At 36.8% G+C, this 17999-nt stretch overlaps 1 protein-coding gene across 1 annotated transcript; it reads right to left on the bottom strand.

Annotated features, from left to right (window-relative positions):
• Positions 1-941: 941 nt before the first annotated feature.
• On the bottom strand, positions 942-15624 carry LOC118692813 (transmembrane protein 180-like). The gene is given in 7 exon segments (XM_054516618.1): positions 942-2034; positions 6780-6922; positions 7929-8016; positions 9427-9581; positions 12503-13193; positions 14572-14615; positions 15391-15624. Coding segments are annotated over 7 exon segments (1404 nt in total). The 5' UTR covers positions 15544-15624; the 3' UTR covers positions 942-1904.
• Between the last annotated feature and the right edge of the window lie 2375 nt (positions 15625-17999).

Below are 17999 nucleotides of genomic sequence, written 5' to 3' on the forward strand. Positions count from 1 at the left end.
AAAAAAGAGACTAATGTTACTACCATTTTAAAGGAACTGTCAGGGAGAAGACTGTTTCATATAATGAATCAAAGATTATATTGACTATATTAACTTAAATTCCTTTGACTTCTACTCCTGCCTTTCAGACATGAAATAAATACATCCAATGCAGGAAATCTTTTCAAATTCAAGCCCTAAACAGCCAGGCTGTATCTGCTCTGGTATTTGTATTTACCCACCCACAGAGCACACAGGTGATGTGCACATAATGCTGTCAGCATGCACAATGCAAATGGACAACAGTGTCTCTGACAAGACAGATAAAAACCAGATAAGGCAACTTCAAACTTCACCACAGTTCTGGCTTCTTACATTTTAACATAAATCTTCATATTTCTATCAAAGGATTCATTTGGATTTCTAAATATTTAATGATGATCTCCCTCTTTTTCATTAATCGCCTTGAAAGCACTTCACACTTCAAAAAAGGCAAGGAAATGATGTTATTTCTGCTCTGCAAATGTAAAAGCCAAGGCACAAATGAATGGTTTTTTTCAACTCTGGTATTTCAGATCTCAAACTTCTTCATTAAATTATGCTGGTGTCCACCAAAATCCAAAGCCATTTCTTACACTCCTTTCTTTTCCAAGTTACCTGTCACAGTTAGTGTAGAGCCTTGAAAATCAGCTTGCTCACCCTTTTAAAACTGGGATCCACACAGTGCTCTTGTATTTTCAAGTGGCACTCCTTAAGAAAGTGCTACTAAAACTGTATTTGCCCAGGCAAAACAAAATACAAAAATGCAGTGATTGTATTGTGCTAAAGGTTTATCACTGCACAATTACACTGTGGATATATTGGAGGAAGAATAACATTGATTCAATGGGAGTACTGTAAACATGCCAATGTGTATTATCATTGCAATGTGTGAAATGAAGAGAGGACTCAATGTTTCTAAATTTTGGTCAAAACCCCTTTATTTTATAAAAATCACAGGATTCATTTAAAATCTTAACTGATAAGAATGAATCAGAAATTAACTAACTTCAACTTGATGATTCAGAAATTAACTTAAATATTTACACACCAAATGAATTAGCCAACATAACACCACTGAACAGGGAGAGCTTGGTTTAGTAACTGTGTGTGCACACCTCCATTTGTCCAAGAGCTGAACCCTACACCCACAGACTAATGCTGTCCTTGCCACAATGACATTTTGTATGAGGCACTATTTATAGGATACCTTCAAAATTATTTTCCATTGAAAGCCAGAAAACTTCACTGACCTTCCACCAACCAGGGATTCTGCAAGCCAGTGAGGACTTACTGAGCTTTTTCCATATTGAGCAACACTGAACAGCAGCTGAATCCTTTTCTCCTGTAGCCTTACACAGGCTTTCACAGGGGAGTTAATTACTCTGGCTCTTCCCATGGTAGCTGTCAGATTTGTCTTCATACTGGCCAGCTGTAGACATGTCAATTTTCATCTCCCTGCCATCCATGAGGGATGTCCACTAGGATCTTCCAGATTAGCTTCAGAGATCTGCCATTTTATCAATATGGCAAAATTAATCCACCAGTAGGCTTCAGAAAACATCATTCCCTGGAATTCCAGGTGCTGGGTTGGGATTCCTTTCCTTGATCTGCCACATCCTTTCTTCCAATGAGTTAACAGGAGTCATTATATACCAGAAGTTACTTTAAATAAAGTAATTAAGGATAAAACCCATTAACAGAAAGCAAGTGAACTAGGAAAAACTTGTGTAGGCTCAGCATTAAGGCTGCATGTGAGTCACAGTCTATAGAGACTGAATGAAACACACAAACTGTGTTTCATCTTGCAATTTTGCTCTCTCACATGAAAAACTTACTGAACTCTCCTGTGGTTCAGCAGAGATGCACTGCCCACTGTTCCATATTTACTGTGGAGCTGCCAGGTGGCTGTTCTGGATGGAAAAGGGAGTCCAGGTCAGGATCTGTAGGACTGCAATGCAGAGGGGAACCAGACAGACCAGGTAGAACATGGCATCGTGGAGATCTAAAAACGACCTGCTGGAACAAATGAGAACCCAGCTTTCAATAGGAAGATTAACTTCCATGATCACTAAACAAGTTATTTTTAAATCATTCCCATTATAAACAAAGACATGCTGCTCTACTGTCAACTCTAAGTAAAAGAAATAGAAATATCTTGTGTATTTTCTAATTCTACATGCAGATATGTATTATATATTGTTTTCTCTAGGTGGGAGGAATTCAGACAATTAGCATAGAAAGAGTTCATTTTAATACAACCTAAGAAATCCTGTTCACTACTTTCCTTTCAATATAGAAATCCTTTTAAGCAAATTTCATCCAATTATAGAACAGAGCATCCAAAAAGCTTTAATAAGACTGAAAAATTTGGAAGAGAAAGAAAAGTAGAAAATGGAAGCAAACATTAGAACATGAAATTAATTTATTTGAGTTGAAATCTGGGCTCTAACTATCCACATAGTGTGATGTTTTAGATGCTGAATGCTAGACAGAAATAATGATAATTGCATAAAACTCAGGTGTGGTTTCAAGGGCCATTTGAAATATCAAGCCTTATTCCATTTGGTTTTAAAATAAGTGATTACAAGATAATATAAGCTATAGAAAGAATAAATGTGAAATTAACACGAGTTTTCTTTTTTTGTAATGAATGCATGGCCTTTCCTCATTTAAATCTTCTCTAATGAAAAATAAATAAAAGCATCAGCAAATATGAATGAAGCAAGAAAATGCAAGAATTAAATGAGCTCTCTTTTATGAGCAGCATGGTTTCTGACAGCTCAAAGCATGCATTTTGGCATTCATCTAGTAGGAACCATTATCTACTTGCATTCTGTTAATTATGGGATTCTAATTACTTAAATATCAGGAAAGTCAACTCAAGCTGAGAAACAGCCCCTAAGTGAACTTTCTCTCCATGAGGCAGTTTATGTTCCTTTCTAATTTTTTTCCTTAGCATTCAGGGATGAGATAAGATACTCACACAACAGCAATGGAAATGGTCCAAAAAACCTAAAATCTCTGAAAAATCCCCCAAACCTTGAGCAGGTTTTGGAATAAAACATAAGAGCTCCTCTGAATCATGAAAGAATCAACTCATGTCTCGCTCAGTTTAACAGAAAAAATGTTTGCAACCTCCAACAAAGCCCAGATTCTGTCCTTAGTACAGAGCCAGGCTCAGAAATGAGCACAGTTTATCTCAAACCATGTACATGTTAATGCTACAGGAGAAAACAAAAGCCCACAGGCTCACAAGTGAATCACTCAATCACTCGGGCAATTGCATTTGGGGCTGGAAATGGTCACTAGCAGCCCACTGGGCCATAGCCAGTGTTTATTGGCAGGAACGATCATTTCCCATTTGGAGTTGTTTACTGGCCTGTGTCCAAGGGCATTTCCAGTGCACCTCCAGGAGAAGGAGCCCTCATCATGCACAGCCCTGGCACAGCTGCCCCCAGGGAGTGCAGGAGCAGCGGCAGCAGAGAGCCCACAGCCATTGTTTAACCACCTCGTGATGAGAACAGCACTCAGACACACTTAACGGGATGCGGGGCTTGCATTTGGCTTGCTCTGCACACTGAAGAGGACTGCAGTTTTCAGTGCTAACATTATTCCACCTTTACACAAAGAACATCTGCAAAATCACTCACACGTTCAAGCCTGATTTGGTTTCACTGGAATTATGCTGATTTAAGAAAGTAATATTACCTGTTGTACTCTAAAACCTTAAGTTATTGCAGGAATTATGAAACAATATAATACACAAAACAAGGAATGGGAAAATATTTCATTAAGGGACTGGGATAAATCAAGCACAGATCTTGGATTTTATCACAATTACAGTTGAACAAGTAACTTCAGAAATTTCCACATCTACCTTAATAAAACATACAATGTTTCCCTAAACAGCCCTAAAATCACTCTGAACAGAATGACAGGTAGTTCAGTAATTCAATATGAAAGCACTGACAGTTTTAAGTGCCTTCAATAAATAATGAAGAATTGCTGCCAAATAACTTCATTCTGAAGAACAAATTTCAAAAGCACTCTCAAGAGAAGCTGGTGGTAGTTGCAGTGGCTCTCCAGAAGAGGGAGGTTTTAAACTAGGCATCTTTTCCACAGCAAAGTAAAAAAAATCAAGCCAAACTAAAAAAACAAAAACCAAAAAACCAAAATCCAAACAAGAACAAATAACATCTCAAGCGATACAGACTGCTTTGCTATGATGATGGAAGACAGGAAAAATCAGGACACTCCATTCGGCAAAGCATTGCTCAAATTTTAAAGATATTAAAATAAATATCTTTAAATCCATGACAAAGTGCTTAACTTCTGTGCAGTGCCCACACTTCCTGAGGCTGAGGCACAGTGTGTGAGCAGAGGGGAAGGATCACCTTTGCCCTGCTGCAGGACTTTGTTTAATGCCAGCCCATTTCTCCAGTCCAGCCTGCCAAGATCCCCCCAGGGGCAGTGTGACCCTCTGTGCCTGTGCCACAGCCCCAGCTCTGTGTCATCCCCAAACTCTCCGTTTAGGAAAGAGTAATAATTGTTAGTAAAATCAATTGTTAAAAATAATTCAGAATGCAGCAAATAGTGTACAGACTGCATATTCTGCCTTGTCCCAGTAAACAACATTGCTGGAAACTCTTCAGACATATTTATTCAGGGCCCAAACATTTTGTTAATGCAGAATAAGGGTCCTCTGTACTATCTTCACAATTCACTGCCACTACACCTAATAAAGCAAATGCTTTCCAAAGCACTTAATAGATATTGTAGATATTGCCAGCTTTGGAGAAGGAGGAAGGACAGAGCTGAGATTGTATTGGCATGGGTCATAATACTTAATTTTATATAATTCGTATCTGTGAAAATCTTTTTTTCCCCAAAACAGTTTGGGTGTATTTTAAACAATCTCTTGTACCTAATTTCTGTTTGTCCTGAAACAACTTGGTCCTGGGGCAAGTGTATTTTAACTGTCTGCCTATGGCAGAAATATGAGACCAGCCAAAAGGTTTTAATATATATATATATATATATATATATATATATATATATATATAAAAGTAGTTTTAGCTCAGTCAATGGTCTGAAAACAGTGCCAAGGGCAAACTGACTCCCTAGAAACAACTTTGAGCTTTCTGGTCCTCATGGATTGTGTATCAACCCTGTACTCCATTTGCAAGCAAAGGAAAACCCATTCACACACCAAATATACAGGAAACACAGGCAAACTGCTTCATATTTAAGAAAATATTTTTGAAAGGATGGGCAAGAGAAATATGTATTTCAGATGCTCTGATTCACTAATCTCAGCTTTGTACGTTTTAGGCTGTTCCTGGCCTGAGTGAAATAAATAAAATTTCAGCATGACTCAAGTGAAAACACAGGATTTATAGACTAAGCATTCCAAGTATTTCAACCTCTATATAATAAATTTATTGTTGCTATAGTCCAGGGGCTATTTACCAGGCAAAAAAGATTTATGACTACTGTGATTTAAAATCCATCCACAAAGGGATCATTTCTCTGATTGAAAGGGATCAGAACTGCAGTTTTTATGTTTCAAATCTGAATTTCTCTGAATCATCAAGATGAATATATTCAGCCCTCTCATATCCACTTCCAGTTCAACCTACCAGTCTTCTGCAAACATCACTCATCTTATTTGACATTATAATGAGGTTCATGTCCTCTTCACATCATCTCACTGGCTATCTACAGAGAGCATTAAAATAAGCTGTTCTCACACATAGCCTCAAACTTAAGCTGCCTCTGCTTCTGTCTGGATGCATTTCTGAAGACCACCTGTTGTTCTTTTATGTCATGCTTGTCCTCGTACATTTTTTGTTGAAAATTCTTCCAATATGGAATGTTCTCCTAACCTTAGGTGACTCATAACCAGACTTCTCTCCCTCAGGAGCCATCTCCACAAAAGTCCATATAAAATTGTGTTTTATCTGTTCCTTTATGTTTTTACTAAAGGTTTAGGAGAGCTGTGTAGCTCTCAGGATATTCATGTTGTTCCTTCAAGTAAATCCTAATCAGGACTGAATTTTCCATTTAGCCCTGACTTCAGTTATTCCCTATCCACTTCCTCCTGATGGTCATAAATACAGCCTGTGACCCTTTCAGTGTGGTTATTCCCTGTTAATTTATTTTTATAAAAGCCCACACATGTCCAACTAACCAGCAACCACAGCTTTATGCTGTATTAAGGTCTCCAGGGACTGCAATGAAATCATTAGCATTAGAATGGTGAGGACTATTGGAGCCAAAAGGATCCATTCCTACTCCAGGCAAAGTCTCTCCCTCCAGTGATTATACTGATTTCTCTCAAAAAACCCCCAAAAACCAACAACAACAACAAAAAATCTGATTAACATTTTATATTATATATTTAAGGAAGTAGGTTTATGAGGTAAACAAAATGCAGATGCCAGACAATATGTATCTTAATAAGAGCTATTAAGTGATCTCAAACATTTTCTTCTTTTATTGCAAAAAGCCAGGGATGAAAGGTATCCTTTGCTTTTCAAAACAGGTAAATATCCTCATGTATATTGTTTAATAAATTATTTACTCTTTAAAAAACATTTGTGCTTCTACACAGACAAAAACAACTAATAAGTATTTTTAAAATGTTCATGTTTTTGAAGTGCAGTTGATGCAAAGTAATTGCTGATCAATTTTATTTTTAGATTAGAGGAGTATTTAATGTTATTTTCTAAGATTTAAAGTATCTCTTTTGAACTCACCTTATATCAGGACGACCAGGTACATTATTCAGGTTATAATATCCATAATGATTCAGTATTGTAACCACAATCATTGGAGCCAAAGATTGGGCAGGCTTGGTAAATAAAGCATTGGTTCCAAAAACCATAGAGAAAGTGGTAATCTAAAATATTTGGGAAAAACCAAATTATTGCACAACACAAACTTATTAGTGTATTAATTACAATTGTGATTTTAAAAAGCTTGAATATGCAAATGCTAAATATCATGATCCTTAGATTAATCTAGTTCACACATTATAGCAGATCTACTCTCATAATGAAATTTAAATTTATTTGGAAATTAAGAGTTACAAGCCTCTACAGGGTGTGTGTACAAGTATATATATATAAATATATATACACACATATATCCATAGACAGAGCTTGGCCCTAATTCTGAACTGACTCGTACTTAAATTCAACTTTGTGCACTTTGATTAATTATTGAAGTTAAATTAGACTGAAGAGTGCATGGAGAATTAATTACAACTGAAGATTTTGCATGCATAGGCCAGAAAATGAGCTAATTTTTTCCTCATGAAAGCAACAGATTTGAGGGGCAAGTTCTTTACCAGGAGGAATCTACACTTACATAACAATTGATTGAACCCACAGGAAGTTCTGTGCACTTTGATAAAAATCCAAAAGATCACTGAGTTGCAATATGCTATTCTGCAGCAGGTTTTATCACTTTTATTTCAGGGAGATAAAGAACCAGTTAGACTTTGAAATCTGCATTTTACCTAGCATAGGCAAAGCTCTCTTAACACCTTTTCCATCTTGGCAAGGCCTCGTTCAGAAAATTCCATACCTGATTAAAGATGCACCTGGTTACCAAGTAATTCAATTGAAGCTAACAAAAAGAAAGCTACAAAAAGTGGAAGGACTTGGCTTATATTATAGTATAAGAAAAAAGAGAAATGACCCAATAATCTGTTTAAATTACTCTACTGAAGGAACTGCAGGAAACTTTACTCAAGTTCTGATCTTCACTTATGCTAAGCTGCTCTCACTAAAAGTATTTCTGTATCAAGGATCCCAGATCATTTACTGCCTTTACTTTGACATAATTTATTACCAAAGAGTAACAAGGCAAACAGCATGCTTAAAAAACCAGTAATGACTGACTTACCTCCTCTTGTGCTTTATTAAATCTGCATCAACAATATCTGCCAAAGGCAAATTGAACAAGCTAAATGAAGCTTGCACAATTACCCTAGAGAAAAACAAAATATTTTAGAAGTTCGTAGTTCTTATATTTACTTTATAATGAAAGTGTAACTGACATTCCAACACAAACACACCAACACTGATATTCTGCAAACACACAAAGCTGAGATGTTCCTTAAAACATGGTGATCTATCTGAAAGCATTATCAAATCTGTTCTTAGTTGAGAATTAGAAATCAATATGCAAACCTAAAAGTGGGGGGTTTTCTTCTTTTTTTTGCTGGACATTGGTGTAAAAGGTCGTGAACACTTTGACAATAAATTTACATTATCAGTAAATGTCATTTAAAATGATCAGGAGAAAAGAAACACCTCAGAAAAAGGGCAAACTGAAAATTTGCTCTTGAAATCTGGAAAAGACATGACCATGTGGAAGATAAACTTCAAGGTGGAAGAATTAGAATAGAAAGAATAGTTTACATGCATTCCTAGATCTGTATTTACAGTGTATATAGATGTATATAGATATGCAACACACACATAGAAACACACACATACAAAGCTGATTGTTAACAAATAGCCAAATGAAACAATAAATTAAAATATTACAATTTCTGTGTCATTAAACTTTGGGTGTGATGAGCTTTTACTAACAAGGTACTTTGAACAACTAGCACTTTAAACATACAGTCTTTAGGTACCTCAGAATTTTTTCTTGGAGAAATCAAAACACATCTTCATCATTTAAAACATGCAGATAACGAAATTCAATTTATTGTTCACACAATTCAGTGTTAGAGTAGCCCACGACTGCAATACTGAAAATAAGAAAGAAAACGGGGTGGGGAGGGAAAGATGAAGAAAAAGAGGGCAGGAAAGAACATGGAGAAAGACAACAATGAAAGAGAACATGAAGAAATAAAAACAAACTGCTGTAACAGTATTCTGCTACAACCAAATAAAGTTTTCCATGTATCATTATGTACTTATGTGAAATTGCTCCAGCTTGGCATCCCACACTGAGCACAGTGTAATGGGAATGGGCTCGGTGCTGGGTACCAGCCTGAGTCACCCAGACCTGCTGCAGTGCAGCACAGGGTGAGGGCTGAGCTTTCCTAGCAAACAGTCCCTGGGGAGAGAGACTGATCCTCTGCTGAGCTCTTCATGAGATTCTCCTTCCCTTGCATCTCAGGTTAAAGTGACTGGAGGCACGTGCCTGCAAACCGTAATTGCTGCTTGCATTTAAAGCTCTTTTTATTTCAAGCAGAAAATAAAAGCTAAAAAAAAAAAGAAGAAAAAAAAAAAAGCTGAAACTGGAGTTTCAACTTTTCTGGTAAGTGAAACAGAATGAAAACCATGAAAGCAGAGGCAGAATCTTCATGGTAAATAAAAGCAAGTGTCTGCTCTGTTAGAAGTATTTCAGCTGTGTCTATGAACAGGGAGTGGATTTACTTACATGTTTGTTGTGACATAAAATGCCAGCAGATAATAGTGTTCTTGCCCTAGAAGACACATGACAGCAGCAGCTACTCCTTCATAGTAAAAGGAAAATAAGATGATTCTGTAATAACCAAACTTCTTCAACCAAGCATGACTAAGAAGAACAAGGCACTGAAAAGATAATATATACATATATAAGATGAAAAGGTACAGTACAGTGTCTCAGCATTAGGACAGCTATAAAACACAGACCTGACATAATTAATACCCTTTAAAGAAAAGAAAAAGAAAACAATGACCCTTTCTAAGAAGTTCAGCAAAATAAAAAAATAGAAATTGAACAAAGACAACTCTCTACTGGCTCATTCTATGCCACTTCTACTAGGTACAGTCTCCTTTCACTGAAAAACTAGCCACTGAGAACTGCTGTATCCTGAGGGAAACAGTTCCCCACAATGCCTAACTATTATTTAATGCTCATGATCTTTACTTTAGATATCCCTTAAAGTATTAGCTCTGCAGTATGGTAACTGTAAATCAAGCATTTAGCCACGTAACTGCTGAAAAGATGTATTTTCAGTAATTGCTTTTTCATCAATATTACTATTTTCATTGACATTTATAGAAATCACACATGATTTTTAAGTTGGCAAAGCAAGCTCACCAGGACAGCTTTAACCAAGCAAGTTAGAGGCTTCACTAGCAAGCACAGAAAGGCAGAGGCCAGTGCTTGTGCACGGCTGAGTTTTCATTTTGCCAGTCTTGGCAAGGAGCAGATTCTGAGAATCTAGTGACTGGCCAACTCATGAAAATTATATTAAGTGCTGATTAGAGTATGAACAAAATTTAAGTTCTACATTGCTCTTCACTTTTCAGTTTCAATAGGACATTCTCTAATGAATTATGTTCTTTTCATTAAGTGGGCCTTTGTCACCATCTACATGTACATGGTCCTCATGTCTGTCACAAATATACAAAAAAGATCTGTGGATCTGTATAAAGACCCACATTTTCTCCTTTCTTCTGTGTTACAGAGATGAACTGTGTAATATTCAGATGAAGAACAGGAAAGAATTTTCCTTGTACAATTGTTCCCACACTGAACTGCTTTAACATAACAAATAAAACCAGGATGCTACGGTCAGACAAAGATTACCATGGCAAATGCTATTGTATAAAAAGCTCAAGATTTCTACTTGATCAGGGAGGTAAAACAAATGTGGAAATGTGGTATAAGAAAAGTATCTTGTAATAAGAAATTTAAAACATACTCCTCCCCCTGGCTGTTTTCAGGGATTTTGCTGCAAAGTGCCTCCACCAAAAATACTAAGGGATCATGTAATGCCTGCTATTATAAACACCATGTTCCTGTCTCCCTGTAATTGCAAAATAACTCTGTCTCAGGAAGTACTTATGACTTAGAAAATTCCTCACTACTTGCACGTCTTTAAGACTGTGTGTTTGTAAGGAAAATACTAACAATGATGCAAATTCAGAGTTGTTTGTCTATGTTACAGGAACATTTTCCTTGTGGGCAGGTTGTGTTCCTCACATCCACTACTAGAAGGAACCTAAGTTAGAAGCTGAATTCTAGTAGAGGCCACTGAAGCAGAGTTCATAAAAAGGAGCTTTATTTTACAAGGGTTGGGTGTTTTTCCAGTAAGTGAAGTTCAGGACATTGCCATCAGAGAATTCTCTTATTGTATCTTGAGCTCAAAGGGACAAAACCTGAGAAAAAGAAGGTCACAGCAAACCCTCCACGGTTCAGTGACCACCTAGACAAAGAGTCTCTGGGGAGCAGAGAGGGACGCAGCTTCTGAAAGATTGTTCTTTTCACACTGTCACACTGATTTTATCAATAAAAGTGATTGCTATATATTAAGTGTAAAATTATTTAAGCTTTCCTAACTTCTGTAGCTTCTGATTTGTTTCCAAAGTTCATTACCTAACTGCCTGAGGTATAGGGGAAAGCCCCAAAACTATTAAAGCTGTGATAAGGACAAAAGTTGAAATTATAGATAGTTAGGAGTTATGGAACAGAAGGTATGTTCAGGATCTCTGTGTTTTATATGCAAAAGCCCAAATGGGAACTGAAATTGAGCTGTGAATTCCAGTTGCATTTTCATTTATCTTCTTATACATATTACTTATCAAAACCCATTCCAATTTAATGAATATAACAGCCCGATTTTAAAAAATTCTCAACACCATCAGCACCTATGATGAATGTCAGGATACTCATACTTTGAGTGTCCTAACTTTCAGCATCCAACAGGTAAACACAGAGAAAGGTTTTAAAGATCTAGAGAAAGAAGTTAGAAGGCAATGAACAGAGGATTTTTTTATTTACTGCAAACAAATATGGTCAAATTCTGTGGGATATACTTTTGCTGCTTGTTTTCACACATTACTCTTTTGGGTTCTCTTTCTCTTTTCAGTTCATTATTCCTCCCCTCATCCCTGACTGGGCTCTTAAAAGGATGTCTCTCTTCCCCATAAAAATACTGCTGACCAAGAGACCAATCAACAAAATAAATGGGAATGTACTATTCTCCAAAAGCAGCTATTTAGAGTTTTGTCTGGTTTCCATGACTGAGATACCACATATTTTAACAATGCTTTTCATACTTTATAATTTTTTTCTGGTATTTTGAGCATTTTATTTCAGAAACTTCCTGAAGAAGAGCTTAGTCTTTCATTTTTAATACACAGCATTGGAAAACAAAACAAAAAGGAATTCAGAATTCTGTAGATTTTGCTTTAGAAATGTTTGATCTTGGCCATGTTTTTCATTCCTTTATGCTTAGGTATTATAAGTGCTGGAGGATACAAAACATTCATTCCTTGCCTACTCAAGTCTCACATTGTTTTAAACACATGTTCCACCAGCCTGTCTGTCTGCTCTCTCTACCTCTTAAACTTGATCAGCCTGCACTGAGGTATTTTCTTCTAGAGCACTGGGGAGTGAGATTTAGAACTCATTCTGGCAAATGCCTTATGCCAAATACAGCACTTTTTTCAAGGTTAAATGGATACCGTGAACTACTAAAACAACAGGTTTTCATATTCAGAACTAAAGTATGTCTACCTACCTGAGGACAAATAAAACCTGCTCCATACATGATACTTCTTACTGAGGAAGAAAGGACATCCTTAGGAATAAGATTATCCGTGAAGATCATCATAAAATTGTTGTAGAAGGCTAGGTGGAAGACTTGGAAGAAGTTCATTGTTACAAAACATAGAAAGTTCTTCTCTGTCATAATCTGTTTGGTCAATGCAATTACTGAGGCCAAGGAGAAAGCTCCATTACCGTTTTCCAGCTTAGCATCCTCCGTGTGAATTTCCCTCTGCTCGTACTGACTCGTGCTGTATTTACCTGTGCAGCACATACAAGCTGTCGCTAGCGCTGCGACCAAAACAACGAAAACCTGAAAATACCCAAAGTTTTCCATATTATCAGATACGAGCCCACAGAAGAGAACGCTGGTGGAGCCCAGCAGCGTGGCCACCTGGCTGTACCCGATGAGGCGGAGCCTGCCGTCGTGCCGCGGGCAGCTCTCGGTGAAGAGCGCGCACTGTGCCAGCAGCACGAAGGTCAGCAGCCCATCGAAGGCACACAGGGCCACGAGGAGGTGCAGGCTGCAGAGCCAGTCGCCCTCCCCATAGAGCCTCCAGGGGAACCAGGGCAGCAGGAAGGCCAGGCCGTACAGGGGGGCTCCGTACAGGATGGAGAACTGGCGCCGCGCGCAGCACTTCAGCCGGGAGTTGTCCTGAATGTACCTGGGAAAAATGTGGATTTTATCGTTGGCTTTGTGCAAGTATTAGAATGAATATTGGATGTGTTGTGTTAGAAAGTTATGCTCTGTTAACTCTTGTGGCCTTGATTTTTTTAAGATTTTCTAAGCCTTCTGATGTTTACATTCTTGTAGCAAACTTTCTCACACACTTTCTTTTTGCATTCTTTTATGGAGGAGGAGAAATCTGATGGACTGTTAGTTTGTCCAGTGTCATTGAGAGGTGGCACTGTCACCCTCCAATCCACTGTCACTTTTGGAAAACTATAAATGTTGGAGTCAGAAAATAAACTTCCCTTTTTCTTCACCTTGAGAGCAGCGGCGTGTGCGCTCGTGTTGTTTCATGTCCTATGGCGACATATTGTCTTAAATAGTGTGTTAAATATAGTTTTAGGTTATAACAAAATGTTAAAATAGAAACTATGCTATGTAGGATACTTTTTTTCCTAAAAGCAAGGACTCGCACTGGATAACAGTCACAGGACACCTACACCTTTCAGAGGAGGTGTAGTGCTGTTTGCAGGGGTCCCAGGACGAGGGAAGAGATGAGAATCTTGACTCCATGTTACAGAAGGCTGATTTATTATTTTATGATATATATTAAAAGAAAATTGTATATTAGTTATTATTTTAGTTATTTAGAATATTAGTTATTATTATAGAAAATTATATATTAATTATTAAGGATATATTATAAATTATATACACTAAAGAATAGAAGAAAGGATTTCATCAGAAGGCTTGAAAGGAACAGAAAGGAATGATAATAAAATCTTGTGATTGCTCACAGCCTCGACACAGGTGGCTGTCATTGGTCATCAAGTAAAAACAATTTCACATGCTGGGTAAACAATTCTCCAAATCACATTCCAAAGCAGCAAAACATGGAGAAGATTAAGCTTCTCAGCTTCTCAGGAAAAAAGATCCTAGCGAAAGGATTTTTCATAAAATACATCCATGACAAGAAAGAGAATTTATTGCTCTGTTATCATAAGAAACAAACTTCTTCCCACCCCTCTCGGGCAGGATGATGCTGTTAGGATTATGAGGAAGAAGTTGATGTTGACCAGACAGAATTCTGTGTTTGAATGGAATTTATGCATCGTGTATGAGGTGTATGAACATGGAACAGGCTGTTGTTTTTAAGGGTTAATCCTCTGTTAATGTGGGTCCTTTTTCGGGCTTGTGCTGCCCAGAAAAAGGTACCCGGATGTCTGTACCTCTTTGCTTTTATTGTTTCATATTGTCCTAACTCAAATTGTCCAAATTATCGTTACTCTAATTGTATTACTATTTTTATAACCATTTTATTACTATTAAACTTTTAAAATTTTAAAAACAAGTGATTGGCATTTTTCACATACCCAAAAAGGGGATCGTTGATGGCGTTCCAGATCATAAACACAACCTGCCACAAACAAGGGAATTTGTCACTACTGTCATTCTTCTACAGAGATTCTGCAAACACAGCGTATTTATTTAAAAGAAACTTCTATTCAGACAATAAATAAATACATAGAAAAGCTACTCAGAGTAGAACAGGTCTTAGAGTCTTAGTACAGCTACTTAGGGTCAAAACAGAGTCTAAAACAAATTCTTATGGGTATTCATAGGTTTAGAGAAATTTTGAAAAAATAAGATTGAGTAAGTAGGTAGGTGACCAACTACATGTGAAATAAACTGTCTCTAGGACTCCACTCTTTCAAAACCTTATAGATCTGGGCTTTCATCCTCACAGCTCAGATATTACTCTCACAGTAAGTTAATTCAAAACATGAGCTGGCCCATTACTTTCAGGAGACCATTTACAACGTGAGCTACTCACATGGATAATGACTTGCAGGATAAATGCAGTATTTAAGTACTTAAACAGTTCATAGGAAAGCACTAATGTCAAACTTATCTATGGAGCTGAGGGGCAAAATCAGTTTAGAAAATTACTTCAAGCTATCAAACAAAAATCTTTTCAGCAATTAAGTCTGGAGATTTTTACTCTACAGACTGTAAATGATGTGCTTTATGTGTAAGTTCCCTTGTTTATGGATTAACTAAAGTCAAAGATAATCTACTGTTAATTAATTGCAATGATTCCAAAATTAATCTGTCATTAAAAGGATCACTTTGTTGCAACAACACTGATGCATAGCACAACATGGCAATCAAAATATTCCATTGTACAGTACCTGTGCCACATGAAATCCTGTTTCTGAAATTTTGTATCGGTTTAGGAAAAGCTTAACGTAGTAGAAATTAAAAATGCTGTTCATCATTCCAGCACCTAAGGTAGTCATAGAATAGGCCACTGCATTAGCATGAATTCCCCAAAGAATCTTCATCTTCCAAGAGTACAGCTCTCTTCTTCCTCAAGTTACAAAAGAGAATTACAACAATTAGTAGAATAATTTTCCGAATTAAAATAACATGGGGGATTTGCTTGTTTCAGAGCTGCAGAAATGTACTATTGGAGGAAAATGTTCCCATTCTTCCTTTTTTGTTAAATCAGAAACACATTTCCTGAGTGATAAGAAACTGAGCCCAAAATAATAAGTTATTAGATGACATTTCTAAGTATAATCAGTATTTAAAAGTCAATGGAACAAGCAGAGAAAAATTTGAAAGAAACCCTTCCAAACTGATGTATAAAACCACTTAAAAACCTGCTCTTGCAAACACTCATCTTGGTGTAGAGTTCAAAGTAATTGCATACATTTTAGATCTTTCTTGGTAGCTATATATTCTTAAAATTATGGACTATGTTGGAACAAAGTGACTCAACTCCTTATGTATTCCAATGCTATGAATGTCAAATGCAGCATGCACGTAGGTGAATATTTCTTTCAAAACAAATACCAAGTTTTGACCTTCTGTTTTAAAATACTAATTGTTAAGAAATCATGGAAACAATATTTTCACCTAATAAACCATAAAACAATTAAAACAAAGCACCTTTAAATTAAAATGTTCATGATATGGAAGAGTGCATGTAAATAAAACGTAGCAAGTAGCACACGCATTGTTTTATGTGAGCCCAAATAGCAGAGATTCAGCCCAAGAATACAGATTTCTTTAATCCACCATTCAGATATTCAGCCAACAATTGTTTAAGATGCTGATCTTTTCCATCAATTATCTTAGCATGTTTGGTGTAAACTATGCCATGAAAGGAGCCAGTTCCAGGAAACCTCTACCTTTTAAAGCTGTTTAACAGCTACCTAAAAGTAGCCCTTGGCCATACATCATTATACTTGATTCTATAAGCCCAATACATGATTACTCACAGGTATCTGGTTTTTAACTTAATCATTTTTACATCTGCTGAAGGAAGCTGTCTGCTATTAATTTTGATACCTCAAGTTGAAATTTCAGCCTCACTATGCAGAGCTTTACAACCTGCTTTATGCCAATAGTTCACACTTTGCTCCTCTGCATATCAACTATTTTACCGTAAATGCAATTTTCACACATCCATCAAAACACCTGCTTTGAATATCTGCTTGATCAGCAGCTCTACAAGCAGCTCCTCATAAAAATAACCATGGAAGAAACAGGAAATGAAAGCCAAGGCTCCTTCCAGCCTTCCTGTGGTTGACAAGGCGGCTGAAGAGAGGCTGCTGTGCAGGAAGGGAGGAACTTCCGAAGCACCACACAAAAGCCACACATCAGGTAGGGACTGGGGGAGATGGAACAGGCAGCTTTTCCATCCCCCCACCATGGGAAATGAAGAGCAAATAAAGTGTGGATGCACTTTTGCATATATAAGATGCTGTGATATGAAACATGATGCAAAGAGTAGGTGACTTCATTTTATAGCTAAGAAAAAAGTCAAGCTGACAAACAACTGGAAACTTATGATTTGTTTTATTAAAGCCAATTTACTTCTGAGAATGTGATTGATTTTTTAAAATACTTGAGAATGACCATGATGTAGATCTTCAAACTTATTTTTCTACACCTGTTAAGACAATACCATTTTCAGGGGACAAAATTTTGCATTTTTGTAGCAAGTTTGGTTTCACAATCTTTTACTGAGAAACCTAAAATTAAGAAAAAGGTTACTGAAAAGATGTGCAATTGAAATGTTTCTTTTTAAAAATAAGTTTGATATTAATATGAAAGTCATTACAATGAGTATGTTATTGGCAAATGTCACATTTGCTCTTTCAAGCCTTCACAAATATACTTAATGAAATTACTTATATAGTGGATATTAGGGCTTTTGGAAAGGTAGGCATTTCACTTCTATATCTACCTGAGCATCCTGCACAGGTCTTCAAAACAGAGAATTGGGAAACTTTACTTTCCTTCCAATTCCACAAGCATGAGGAATAAAAGTGCTTCACACTAACATTACCAGCAGTCATTTCTAAATTGTTTGACTTGATTCCTTCTGACACAAATAAAAAATAGTCCCCATGGAAAATCTGAAAGATATTTGAAATTTCTTCAACAAAAATCTCCTAACAATGCACAAACTGGTCTCTAGTACCATGACTATTTGTAATATGCAGGATCTGACACAACTCGACCCTAATTGGTACATCTAGTCATGCACCTTGTTGATGAAATAGGTTCAATTAGAACTTGAGGTACCACACTTCCTTCCCCAGATGTTCCCTTTAATAGCACTACAATGAAATCATGCATGAGCATCCCCTCCCTCTTCTTAATAGTCAGCCTTTATATTGAGCAGGTTAAAGCACTGCTGAACATTTTGTGACTCACAGAAGGCAAATCGGTTTCAGAAATTTCTAGTGGTTACAACTGTGTTAATACTCAGAGGCCGAAAGAACAG

This window comes from Molothrus ater, chromosome 16 (genome assembly GCF_012460135.2).
Source record: "Molothrus ater isolate BHLD 08-10-18 breed brown headed cowbird chromosome 16, BPBGC_Mater_1.1, whole genome shotgun sequence".
In the NCBI taxonomy this organism is placed as follows: domain Eukaryota; kingdom Metazoa; phylum Chordata; class Aves; order Passeriformes; family Icteridae; genus Molothrus; species Molothrus ater.